The sequence below is a fragment of the Seriola dumerili genome, unplaced genomic scaffold (genome assembly GCF_002260705.1).
Source record: "Seriola dumerili isolate Sdu_G_001 unplaced genomic scaffold, Sdu_1.0 BDQW01000449.1, whole genome shotgun sequence".
NCBI classification, from domain to species: Eukaryota; Metazoa; Chordata; class Actinopteri; order Carangiformes; family Carangidae; genus Seriola; species Seriola dumerili.
Window position 1 is genome coordinate 7,223,194 of NW_019174704.1, and position 12,778 is coordinate 7,235,971.

General features: G+C 38.1%; 1 protein-coding gene across 1 annotated transcript; it reads left to right on the forward strand.

The window, feature by feature from the left end:
• cchcr1 (coiled-coil alpha-helical rod protein 1) lies at window positions 1–5,997 on the forward strand. Its single transcript, XM_022762754.1, has 14 exons — window positions 1–100; window positions 201–315; window positions 505–615; window positions 1,258–1,401; window positions 1,480–1,590; window positions 1,848–1,954; window positions 2,057–2,169; window positions 2,275–2,347; window positions 3,204–3,322; window positions 3,429–3,617; window positions 4,646–4,747; window positions 4,912–5,054; window positions 5,145–5,286; window positions 5,400–5,997. The coding sequence occupies exons 1-14, from the start codon at window positions 21–23 to the stop codon at window positions 5,528–5,530; spliced, it is 1,680 nt and encodes a 559-aa protein (XP_022618475.1). The 5' UTR covers window positions 1–20; the 3' UTR covers window positions 5,531–5,997.
• Window positions 5,998–12,778: the final 6,781 nt, after the last annotated feature.

The window sequence follows — 12,778 nt, forward strand, 5'->3', positions numbered from 1 at the left end:
TACAGGACAGACTTCAATCAATGACCTCAGAAGTGCTGCAGCTAAAAGGCACTCTGATGGAGGTATCTACCGAGAGAGATGGCCTGAAAGAACATTTAAGGTGCCACATTCAATCTAAAACTGCTAAAGAGCTAAACATCTATCTACATTTATTGTCAGATTCACTGATTCTTTTTTTGGGGATGTTGTTCATTTTTCAGCCAAATGGGACAAGCTTTTGAGACACAATCTGCAACACTGCACAGCCTCAGAAATTACATCGGCCAGCTTGCCCCAGAGAAAAGAGAGAAGGAACAATTAAATGAAGCTGTTGAGGTGGAGACTTTATAAACAGTATTGATTGCGAGCAGTCCACTGTAAAGTACTTGCATGGGAAAACACTTTTAAATGTTGTTTTTCAGTAGAGTAATGGAAGAATGGTGGCGGAAATGAGTATTACATTTCTGAATTAACATGCATATTGTAATAATTCACCCTTTTATTCTAATGTTGTACATTTTGTAGAGGCTGAACAAAGAAAATGCAGCTCTTCAGAAGACCACAGAGCTTTTGACAATCAGACTTAACTCTGTGAATGAGATACTTGCCCTCCAGGAAGAGAAAATGGTAAAGGAGGTGGGTGTTCTTCACATAAAGATGCATAATATTAGCCTAAAAGATCTCTTAAGTGTCTTAAGAAGTCTTAGGTGTTGATGCATTTGTTGGATCATGAAAGTGCTCATGTTCTCCATGTTCAGACAACAGTATATAAGGCTGATGATGGAACAATTCCAGACAGAATGACAAAAGCCCTGCAGAAGTAATTCAGTTGATTGAACACTTCAGCTGTGGTTGTCTATTGAGATGTTGTGTATATAGAGTTTAACTAGAGGTGACATATAAACTATTTTTCCACTTTTGAATGCATTTTTATTACTTTTCAAGTGCATGGAGGTTATTTTGCAGATCATCTTTCAGGAACTTCAAAAGGTCGCTTAAGATAGATAAGCAGAACAGAGAACAACTTGTACTCTTAAGTTCTTTGGATGGTGATGTATTTTAGAGCAGAGACTTTTGAAAGGTCTTCACTGTGGTGTGTTAATATACCTGAGGGAAGAAAGGAAAAAAAAAACTATGCATTTTAAGAAGCTTCAGTATGCTTCAGAAAACATCATCGTTAATTTGTAAGTACGAATTATCCATGCCCATATGGAGTATTGGCTAAAGCGGTGAGTCTGTGTCTGTATATGTGTATGACATATGTGTCTGTTTCAATAGACCTCGGCACACCCACTTGTGAGGAATGGATCTGAAGGCCTTCAATTGATTCAGCTCTGGAGAGAAAAAGTTTTCAAGTTATGCATTCATCTTCGCTCAAAGGACATTGAATTAAGAGGAGAAAAGGATGAACTCCTTTCAAAAGTATGATCTTTTAATATACCATGGTAGAATTATGTCCAGTGTGTTTGGAACAGTGTTTAAAGTGTGGTACTGTTTTAGTTCAGATTCATGGAGCAGCAGCTCCAGCAGGAGCAGCACCGGGCTAGTGTCCTCCAGCACAGTCTAGATAACAGGATAGCTGAGCTGGACCTGGAGAGAGTGGAAAAGGAGGTTAGTACCAGAGCAAGTGATGTGATTTACGTGGCTGTCTGATATTTCGATGATGAATTTGGGGCTGCTTAGGAAAGTGATAAACACTTGTACAATTTTACCCAAGCAGAGTATGCTGACTATATGGAAAATTTTGCTAGTTTCCAAGAGCAGTTGTGGTTTTAAGAACAGCAGCTGGCCACGAAGACTTAAAACTGTACATCATCATAGATTTGTGTAAGATACTCTATCATATGGATATATGTTTTTCTAACCAGACATTGAAACAGGACTTGGCCCAGGCTCACAAGGAAAATTCTCAGCTAAAGTCACAGAGGCAGAAATCAGAAGCGGATCTTAAAATCCTGACAGAGGCAGTGCGCAGGTAAAACAAATTAGAAGAAGAGAAGGAATATGCAAAGCCGCTATTTTTGTCAGTGTTGAAAGTTTCATCACAGATAATACACAGTTTGGCTGTGGCTCACAGGTTCAGTCTGGCATTTGAAAACAAGGTGGCAGAGGTGGACACAGCTCAATCAAGGTTCAACACTTTTACCCAGCGGCTAACTTTTGCTAAAAGACGAGTGGAGACAATCCAAGGTGAGGTCATACCACAGGTTGACGGGATGATTGCAATGTTTCACTTTTAGTTGCATATCTGTATGTCTGGTAAATAATTTACATTAGAATGTTTTTGTTTTACAGGTTTGATCATGAGGAAAGTGGCTCTGCAGAAGGTTCAGCAGACCAGTAAACAGACAGAACAAGCTACTCTCAGGTTTCATCATATATTTTCAATTTATTGATCAGACATTTACTCCATAATACCAAAAGTAATACCAAATGATGTCTCTAAAAGTGCTTATTTATTCTGATCAATAGCCTCCAAATTCAAAATGTTCAATTTTTAATATACCTCTTTGCATTTTTTAAGCTGTAAACAGAATAGTACTTTAGTTGGTTTGCTGGTTAATTGATTAAATGAAAATGAAATGAATCATACTGATCAGATTGGAGTGAATTAATTAGGAAAGTTTTTAAATCCATTAACCCAATAACTAGGCTAATTCAAGCCTACTAATGCAGTTCACATTACAATTATATGTATATTTATGTATACACTGTCCATATAAGGGCATATGAAATATAATTTTATTTTCATGGGGCACCCCGGTGGCTCACCTAGTAGAGCGCATACCATGAAGGCTTAGTCCTAGCTGCAGCAGCCTGCGTTAGAATCCAACCCACGGCCCTTTGCTGCATGTCATCCCCCCTCTCCCTCCCCCACTTTCCTGTCTCTCTCTCACTGCAACTGTCGAATTAAAGGGAAAAAATGCCCCCAAAAAATAATTGAAAATAAAAAATATTTCCAAAGAAACAGGGCATTTGTTTTTAACATGGCTTAAATCAATACTGTGTTATTAATAAGATTTTTTTTGGTATATACAGTATCAATATATCACATTATGACAGTTATGTGTAGTATTACAGTAGTATATGAATAATAGCAGTTGTTTTCTGGCTGTTTAGAGTTTGGCTTGCTTTGTAATACACTGTGCAGTTGCGTCTCAGTCTCTCTCCTTGACTTTCTGTTCCTTTATTTGCTCTGCCATCTTGTCTGCGTTGCCCTGCAGCATCACAAACCTCCAGACAGAGCTTAGTTTGGTGTGTGAAGAGAGAGACAAGCTCACACAGGAGCTCAAAAGAACCCCGGAGCTCATCGAGAAAGCTTTGGCTGATCTGAAAGAACAATGTGAGCAACCTTACAACTCATGACAACTTATTATAATGAATCATATGTTGGCTGTCCATGTTTTGGCAATTTATCTGTCTCAGTTCACTTTGTACGTCTTCCTCAGATGAAAGCAAACAGAGGCAGCAACAGCAGGAGCTGGAGCATAGCTGGGTGGAGGTCCGACAGGCTGTTGCTGGCCGAGAGAAGGCCGAGCAGACCCTGCAGCAGATCCAGGCCCAGCTAGAGGAGACCAAGGTCAACCTGGAAAAACTCCGCTCTGAGCTGCTCATCCAGCAGGAACACAGCAAGCAGGGTGAGGCAGCTGCTACCTTAAGATGCATTACTGTTTTTCAGCCTTGACTTATCCAGGGAAAGCAGAATGAGCACTCCTGCTCCTTTTCAGAAATGCCCTTCATGACAGTCTCCTCATATTCACGCCTGGGATGAGTCTGCCACTCCCCTCTGCTCGGTAGCTTCACTGGAGCAGCAGGGGATTAAGTGACATGCTCAAGAGCACCTTGACTAATTGTTCAGGGAGAGTTTCCTCTGAGGGAATATATATGTCTGTTTAGTTGCTAAATGCTCCATTGTTTTCACCAATTAGTTGCTAACTTAGTTTTTTTGCCATTTGGTGCTCGACATGTAGTTTACAGCAGGTGTTTTGGAGCTGTTTTTTGCTGTTTTTGCACAGCTACCTGCTGTGGCTGAAAACAGTGCTATGAGAGCAGTGTGAGTAAATCAAACCAGTAAAGTTGCAGGTCAGAAAACTAAAATGATGATCCTGAAGTCGCTAGAAAGCTCTGGAGAGGTGATAGGAACTGTGAACTTGGGTGATACATTTCTGTGTGGGTTTGTCACTATGACTGTCTCCTTTCATATACATGTTCTCATGTGAGCCATTGTTGATTTAAAAAGTACTGATAAAACCTACTTTAATGATGCTGACGTCCACTCTGTTGGATTTAATTTCCTTTTAAATACCAGGTCTTAGTATGCTCCACTGTACATTCCTCTGCCTTTACTCAAACAAAAGATCAACAAATGTTTGCCTCTAGCTATAATTTAAAAACTAAATAGTCTTTTTTCTGACCTTTAGGCTAATGCCACTTTATTTCTTTTTGTTATGCACTACCGTGGTCTCATTGTAATAATTGATAAATCTGGAATTTATTCAATCAGCTCTGTTTGTAGAGGTCTTGCCATCTATGAACATTTGCTGACATGCAATATTGCAATAAGAACCAGTTTATCCCTTGAGATGCATACAAGTACAGCATTAGACTGTTTCTCAGTGTGTGAGATACAGTATTAAGGAATGGTGCATTTGTTGTTCCCCTTCAGCCCGGCAGGAGAGGGTGTCTGAGATTGAGGACCGCTGTGCTGAGAAGCTGAGAGAGATGGAGGTTCAAGTCAATATGGCCAGGAGAGAGCACACCAAAGCAGGTAGCAGGATTATCACCATGCTACCTCAGCCCACAGAAGCTTAACACAAGGGACTGAAGTCATATCTGTAACACAGACTGTGATCTAATATGATTGGAGTTGTTTACACAGCATATAGCAACATTTCCCAATGGCTCTTAATCTGTCTGTATTGTCGCTTGCAGTTATGACTTTGTGGCAGTTTGAGAAAGAAGCAGCAAGGAAACATGAGATGAGAGAAACTCAATATTTGGGGAGTGCACACACAAAGAGGGAAGTTGAGAATAAGCAATTGAAGGAGACAGAAGAGGACGAAAACCTGCTGCTGGTAAGACTTTAAAACAAATGGCAGTTGTGAAAAATGTTCTTCCTGTCTTCATTTCTTTTTATGACCTGATATGACCTGAATCTGTTCCAGGCCACTCTTGCTGAACGAGGGCTGATGAGTGGGTATCCAAGAGTTTACACAAGAGCTCCACAAAACTCTGCTGCTCCCAGGGAACAACAACAAAAACCTTTAGAGAGGAGTCGCTCTGTAGGGGCAAAAGTACCTGCAGACGGTAAGAAGTGTCGTAACTCTTCATGCGTCAGATGCTTTTTCTTTTCTTTTTTAAGTCTTAACGTTTGTACCGATATAATTGATCTGACCAGTGGCCTGTCTGTGTCCTGTCAGAGAGACTCCTGTCTGTTTTGGAAGAGCTCCACACTCTCAGTGCTGCAGTGGTAAACAGTTCTGAGGACTCAGCGGAGGAGGAGGGACAGACTAACAGCGTGAGACCGTCCACAGGCAGTCTGCACAGCTGATACCTGAAGATGAATCACTGGAGGCAGTGAAAACCCCTTTAATTTGTACAAAAGGTTGGCAGTGTTGATGATTTAGGAGCCATGAAAACAAAGTCAGTGGAAACAGTTTGAGCCAAACATCAGAAAAACATGCATGTCACATTGCTAGTGGGCGTATCAGAAGAATAATAGTGATCTAGTGCAGACACAGTATACATAAATTTAACACAAATGTAAATTCAGGTTCATAAAATACTTTCAATACCTCTTCTGCATCTGTCTGCAGGATGACATTTAATTACAGACAATACTGTAAATACATTAATGGACAAAGTATTTAACTCAGTCAACATATTATATGTGTTTGAGAAATCTCCACAAGCTCTCCTTAACCAAAGTGAAATGAACTATTTAGATATTTATGTTCGTAATATGGTTTTTCATTCTCTTGCTTGGACTAAATCACCTCACTTATTAGACCACGTTCAACACTTTCACTGTCTTTTAATATTTTTGAATGATATTAAAAATCATAAAATCATAAACTTGGTCCTAGAGTTGTTTGATTTGTGACCAGTGAATCAATGTTTGAGATGGCACTTCAGCAAACATGTGATGTGATACATTCACAAAAGAAACTACTTATACACACATATATATATATATATATATATATATATATTTTTTTTTTTTACTGCAGATAAAATGATAGAATTTATATCCATGAAAAAAACTGGACAGATGGTGATGAATTAAATAAATTCAAATGTGTGACAAGATCTGTCACTTTCAGGGGGCTTTTTTACCAGATAGAAAAGAGGAGCCTGCCAGATAAAAATAAAGCTGACACAGTGCTTGTGCTTCTAATGCGAATAGAAGTCTGTACTGTTGAAGCTTATGTGACGTCCAAGTATTTCTTTGCTATGCAGAGACTGGTGTCTTACTTTTTAGTACAACCCATAATAAAGTATTTTTATAGTGCAAATTCTGTGGTCTTCAACAATATGGTCTAGGGTGAAATGGTGATGAAGAAATTCATGATTTGATGTAAATCTAATTTCCACTAGTGTCGTCAAAAGCCAAATGAAGAAGAGCAACTTACATATCTGATATCAGAGTTTTACAGTAAGTTAGATTTTTGCATAAAGAATTTCAAAAGATACACAGGATCTATAGAGTCAATTGAGAAATTTAATGTGACTGGTGCATCTGCCCTGTTTCTCTCGATAAAACACATATACAATTGGGAAGACCTATATGATTTCATATTGAAAAAATCAATATTTTCTATTTGAAGTTCCTTTTATAGAGGTCAATCTTAAAATGACTTTGCAGTCATAGGATGGACGATGATAAACATCATGATGAACCAGATAATAGTGCTATTTGTCATGTTGTCATGACTTATAATAAATTTTGCAATAGCTCGAAGTTTTGAGCCTCTAGGTATAAACATTCCACGGAGAACCGAGTGAGAGCAGAGTCAAAATACTAATAAAGTCTAGACTTTCCTGCTCTATTTTCTAAGAGCATCAAAAATAATTTGCAGGGACAGACTTGCTGCTTGATAGGTGATTCATCACTGCAAGTAGAGGTTTAAATTACATTTTTTTGAAAAATATTGGATTGTGCACTGCTGCTTTTATCTGGTGCCTCAGAGTTTGCAAGAGTTTGCAGCATGTAAGGCATGAGAGTTAATAAATTCATTTGTATTGCCTTTTATGTTTGGTACAAAAATCAGTAATGTCATCGATGACTCAGTGAAGGAATTATGTATTGCCGAAACTAACAGACATCACGATGGATAACTTTAAAGGAATGTGCCACCAAATTTAATATTCCATCTTTGACCGTGTTATTCTTGTAATTTATTTTAGATCACATGATGCATTAACATTGTGCATTCATGTCAGAATAAAAAAGTAATATTAATAATTGTGAATCATAACAAATGTTCAAAGTAGGCTGACTGCAAGAAAGAAAAATAATTAAAAGCAAATCATGGGTTCTCATGTCCTGATTAAAACCAGCAGAGGGCGCAATTGTCAAAGGTGAGACCTGCACATACAGTGATTTCCATTATTTGTGTGGACTGTACTTTGTAAAAGGCAGTTTCTTCACTGGAGTGTTATTGGAGATAGTAAAGCATTAAATGATTTCTCTAGGTTACACACATTTCTTACCTGCAACTATCATCTATCAGACTTAAGAATGAATCTGAATAAGAAGCCTGTCCAGAACCATTTGATGCTGTGCTGTGTCTATCCGCAAATGGCAAACGAACATGAGAACGGGACTGATGAGAGAAAGTGAGAAACTTTCAGGTTGATGTCAAATTGTTGCTCTATTGTGTAGTGTAGTGGTGAAATGTGATAATATACAGCCTGAATAAGTGCATTTACTGTATATATCTTCATTGCCTCAGCGGTGTGGAGAGAGTCACAGCCAGACAACACTGGTTAACTGATGAATAATTTAGTAGAGCATAGCAATCCAAGACATGAAATAAGTGATGTAATAAAAACCAATAAGCTCCTGAACAATTCAGCATTAACAGCATATAAATAAATGTTCTAAACAAACGACTTCAAACTGATTTTATATCTATAATATAAATAGTAGGCTGTTTTCATATTTGTAGAAATATTACCACTGACCAGAGTTATGTGCATGTGTGTGAAACCTCCTCCCTATGGTTGTGAGGCTGATACTGTGCTGTCAGATGGCAGCGTGTCAAATCAGAACATCTGCTGTCATCGGCCCTGCATGTCATCAAGTGTCTGCGTCAAGGTGCTGCATCGTTTTCTGGTTTAGTTAAAATACCCAAACCTGCAGGTTTATTTCCACTGTTTTGATTTGGTGGCAAGACTTTTGTCCTTCCACCCAATGGCATTGGTTTAATTTCAAGAAATTATTAATAACCTTATTATTGTTAAATATTGGATCAAATATTTATGACACAAAACAGAAACAAATTTATAAATACCATGGAACCTAGAAGATGAGCCAAATAGCAGGTTGCCTTTTTGCAAAACTTCTCCATGGTCCAGATGACCCACTTCTTTTTGCTGGATTATATTGAAGTAATATTCAGGGCACAGATGCAGCGCACTGTACACAGCTTGTTGCTCACTCAGCAGACCATGTTTTATATATCATTAGCTATATTAGCTATATGTTAGCTGGCCATAGCCAAAGTCATAACTTCAAATCAAAAACTTTACTCTCTGTGATGTTCTGTCACACTTTGCCAAATGTCCCCAAAGTGGAGTCCTCTTGGGGCCAGTCCTCATTCAAGTTCGCTACAGCCAGTGACTGGAATAAACTGCAGAAATCCCTAAGACTGGTCAATTATTACCACTGTATTTTCTCTCAGGGACATGTAGCTGTTCCTCAGATATGTTATTTAGAAAATTTCAGTAATCTGCCTTTTTATTTGCTGACCCTAATATTTAGTTGTAGAATGGGTAATGTGCGGGAGCACCAAGTCCTGTTGTTTTTAGATTAGATTACAAGAAACATCAATTTCCCAGTCCTCACATGACAACAACATTTTGGATTTAGATATTAACCGCCAAACAAACAGCGCCACGTCTTTGCAAAGTTCCTGCAGGCCAGAGGTCAGAACTGATTTGGATCTGTGTCTGAGGTTGATGTGATCCAGTAAGTCAGGGGTGTCGACCACCAGTGCCGCATGCTGCATCAGAGCCTGGTGGATGGTTGTACACTGCTGTGGTGGGCCATGCTACAGGGTAGAACAGCAGCCATGGAGGAGGCAGCCAAGTAACCCTATTTATAGATGCAGGCAATGTGGGGCATTGTTTGTGGGGGTTGACAGTGGACTGAACTGTCTTCAAACTACAGCAACTGCAGTGCTTTAGCATATTTTCCTGTAGTGTAAATATGAGGCAGAATTTTATTACATTTTTTTAGTGTCTGTTTTCCTGTACGGTAAGTGATATTCTTCTGACCTCTGAACAGTGACAATAGATGATAAATGTTATTGTTATTGAGATTTATCATAGAAAAAAGTTCATTATTAATTATTAGTTTATTATTATTAATGATTATACTTTTTCCAGCTGATAAATATTGGGGCAAATCAATCAATCAATCAATCAATCAATCAAGTTTGTGATCAATAAAACAGCAGCTTGAAACCAGATTTCAATGAAATGTAAAATGTAGGAATGTGATATCAACAAGTTTTCTTTTTGAAGCAGCAACAGTAAACATGTCTTTTTTCATGCATGATGAAGTCTCCACCTGTGCCAATCAGTCACCTTGTTTGGAGCTGTAATTGCACTTCCCCTTCGGGATGATCAGTGTAATTTGGAATGCAGCGCCGAGATGATGGCAGTGTTTACTAGATGACTGAATGACAAATGTTGTAAAGAATACTCACCCGTTGTTCTTACTACAGTGCAACTGACTCACTGAAAGGCACTTTGCCTGCATGTGATTTACCTGCTCTTTAAAATGAAAAAAATTATAAAAATTAGGTAAAGTAGGTGGAATCACTTTACTAAAATTATGATTAGTGACAATACAGGTCAGTGTGGGTGCAAACTCAACTAGTAAAAGTCAACCTAGGACAAAAGTGACAGGTTTTCTTAAACTGTTAGCCACCAAAATTTCTATCCAGGCCTGGATCCTATAATTGGATAATGGTTTCATGAAAAAATGTTAACTAAAGCTTCAACTCTTGAAATAAAAACTACTTTAAAAGATCCCAATAAGATCCCAAAAGTCTGTGAATCCCTAAGTCTGAATAGAAATATTTATTGTATCTGTGTAGTCTGCAGCCAGCATCATATCTTGTCATCAGTCATCAGTATCTTAATATCTCCATCAGTTCAGTTTTAGCATTCAATGTGCTTATACATTTAATGCAAACTTCTATGCACATCTAATATGCATTTAAAAAAAACCCATCAGAGCCCCCCTGTCTCTTTACTTTCATATGATTGTAAAATGTTGGCAGTAAACCTTGCTCTTACAGAGTGCCTTGCTGTTGGATGAGATTGCAAGCAATTTAGACTGGGGTCAGCTTCTGCTGGCAGGACTTGCGTTAGCAGAATGGAAAAACTGGAAAAACACATTACTTCTCTGAAAGTTCTAATTGAATATTTGACATAACAGTGAAATATGAAATTATCACATCAAATATCCTGCAGAGTGTGTTTGGACTTCTCAGTTTTAGAGGTAAAGTGAACTATGGAGAACATCAACTGAAAGTCAGCCAAAGGGCAGAAAATCTAATGTTAGTTCTGTCCTTTAAAGCATCTGTTGTCGAGATCTCATCAGGCAGAAAAAGAGACAAGGATTGTTTGAGAAAACAGAACATAGATAATTAAAATTGCCAGGCTCATTTGTTTTGTTCTGTGAGCGCTTTGCCTGTGGGATGTTCAGTTAAAGATGTGGGAATGTTTAATCAAATATCCATTAATATTCATCTGTGCTGCTGCACCTTAGCTCCCTCTGGTTACCAACATGCTGTTCAAATAAAGCTTCCTAATTACCAGATATTTTGGACTTTCATTTCGTCATTTTCACCATTTGCGCTCAATCTGTTCTACAAAGTATAATTTTGATTCAGTCACTGCTCTTTCTTCCAAAGATACTTTGTTAGACAGTATCACTATGTGACAGTTTAATTACATACTCCATATAGCCATGGACAAGTGGACTTTTCCCCAGAGTTGGATAAACTCTTTTCAGTTATGTATTATCACAGTTTTTCATCATGTCAAGAAGAAAAGAAATGGTGGTACACTGAAGCAACTATGCCATCTGCAAACAATAAATACCTTTTGGTTTCGACTTGGAAAAAAATAACTTAATGATTTCAAAACACTGATTCACTCCTCTGCATAAAAAAACATTCCCCCTGTAAATGTATATGCTAATGCTGGTAATAAAGTAAAAGGACATATAAGGGGGAAAATAAACTCACCCAAACTCATTTTTCACACACTGTGTTTGACAGACATCTGAGATTATCTCTTTGCAAATCTGTCTATATGGTATGCAGATTTTCACACAAACAAGAGCAGCTGCTGTGGTGTATGGAATAAAACGCTGAATATAAATTGTTCTCAGTAGCTCATGGTTGGCGACTCAGCAAAATACATCAAAGCAAATTACATTAAACTGGATGTTATATGAATATGCAATAAGATCTTTTAAGGAAAAAAAACAGTGAAGACAACTTTTTTGAAAGTGAATGGAGAAATACTCAGAGTATCTCATCCCAGTTGCAGTTCTGAATGGATTTATATGCAATGCGAGCCGTGATTGCAGCTTTGAGCCTGTATCAGCTTGGTGCATTTGATTTTTTGGGATTTTGCCCCATTCTTTGTTGCAGATTTGCTGAGGCTTAGTGAAGATGCATGGGGAGTGACTGAGATCAGTTGCAGAATCTCTTAAGTCACACTGGGTTTTCAGTCCAAGTCATATCAGAGCTTTGGTTGGGTTATTCAAGGATTTTCTCAGTCTTGCTCATGCCTTTGTCACATCCTGTTTAGATTATTGTGATGCACTTTCTACTTGCGTAACACAGTCATTTTTAAATCATCTTCAGTTTGTTTGAAATTCTGCTCCGAGCAAAGTCTCCTAACTAAGACTCATATTTGACCTGTTTAAGCCTCTTAACACTCAGCACATTTCAAATTGATTTAAAATCCTTCTAATTACCTATAAGTCCTTCCATGGCAGCGCTCCAACATGTATTCTCCTAAATGTACAGTATAATAATTTATGCAAATTCACAGTAGTTTGTAACACTGAAGAATGCAGCAAAGTTAAATTCATAAAGGTGAATATTTTATTAAGGCATATGCACATTATGTACTGTATTTAACTTCCTACTATATCACTGGGCAGTAGTGGGCACAGATTGGTAGTTATCTATGCAGTAAATATGTCACATGGCATATACACACTTTAGTTCCCTAATTAGGCCTATAAACACTGTGCTCAACACTGTGTGTCCAATATTTAGTAAATTAGCAAATACTTTCAAGACTAAAATGTATTCTGTTGACTAAATCACACTAGTGAGACCATTAGGTGTATTTTCCATGTAGTGTCTTCCTTTATTGATGGAATGCATTTTATTCAGCCATGCTACTTGCATAGCTTTACATGAGTGGCACTGTTGGTCTGATGGTTGATCAGTCCACCGCTTTGGTCCAGACTGAAAGATCCCAACAACGATCTTAATGTCTTTGGTGATTCCCTGACTTTTCTTCTAGCGCCACCACAACT

Excerpts from the sequence above, each read along its gene's own strand:
- cchcr1 (XM_022762754.1), top strand. The coding sequence starts at position 21 with ATGACCTCAGAAGTGCTGCAGCTAAAAGGCACTCTGATGGAGGTATCT. Across the intron at positions 2,348-3,203 it reads ACAGAACAAGCTACTCTCAG|CATCACAAACCTCCAGACAG; the intron begins GTTTCATCATAT and ends GTTGCCCTGCAG. Across the intron at positions 3,618-4,645 it reads GCAGGAACACAGCAAGCAGG|CCCGGCAGGAGAGGGTGTCT; the intron begins GTGAGGCAGCTG and ends GTTCCCCTTCAG.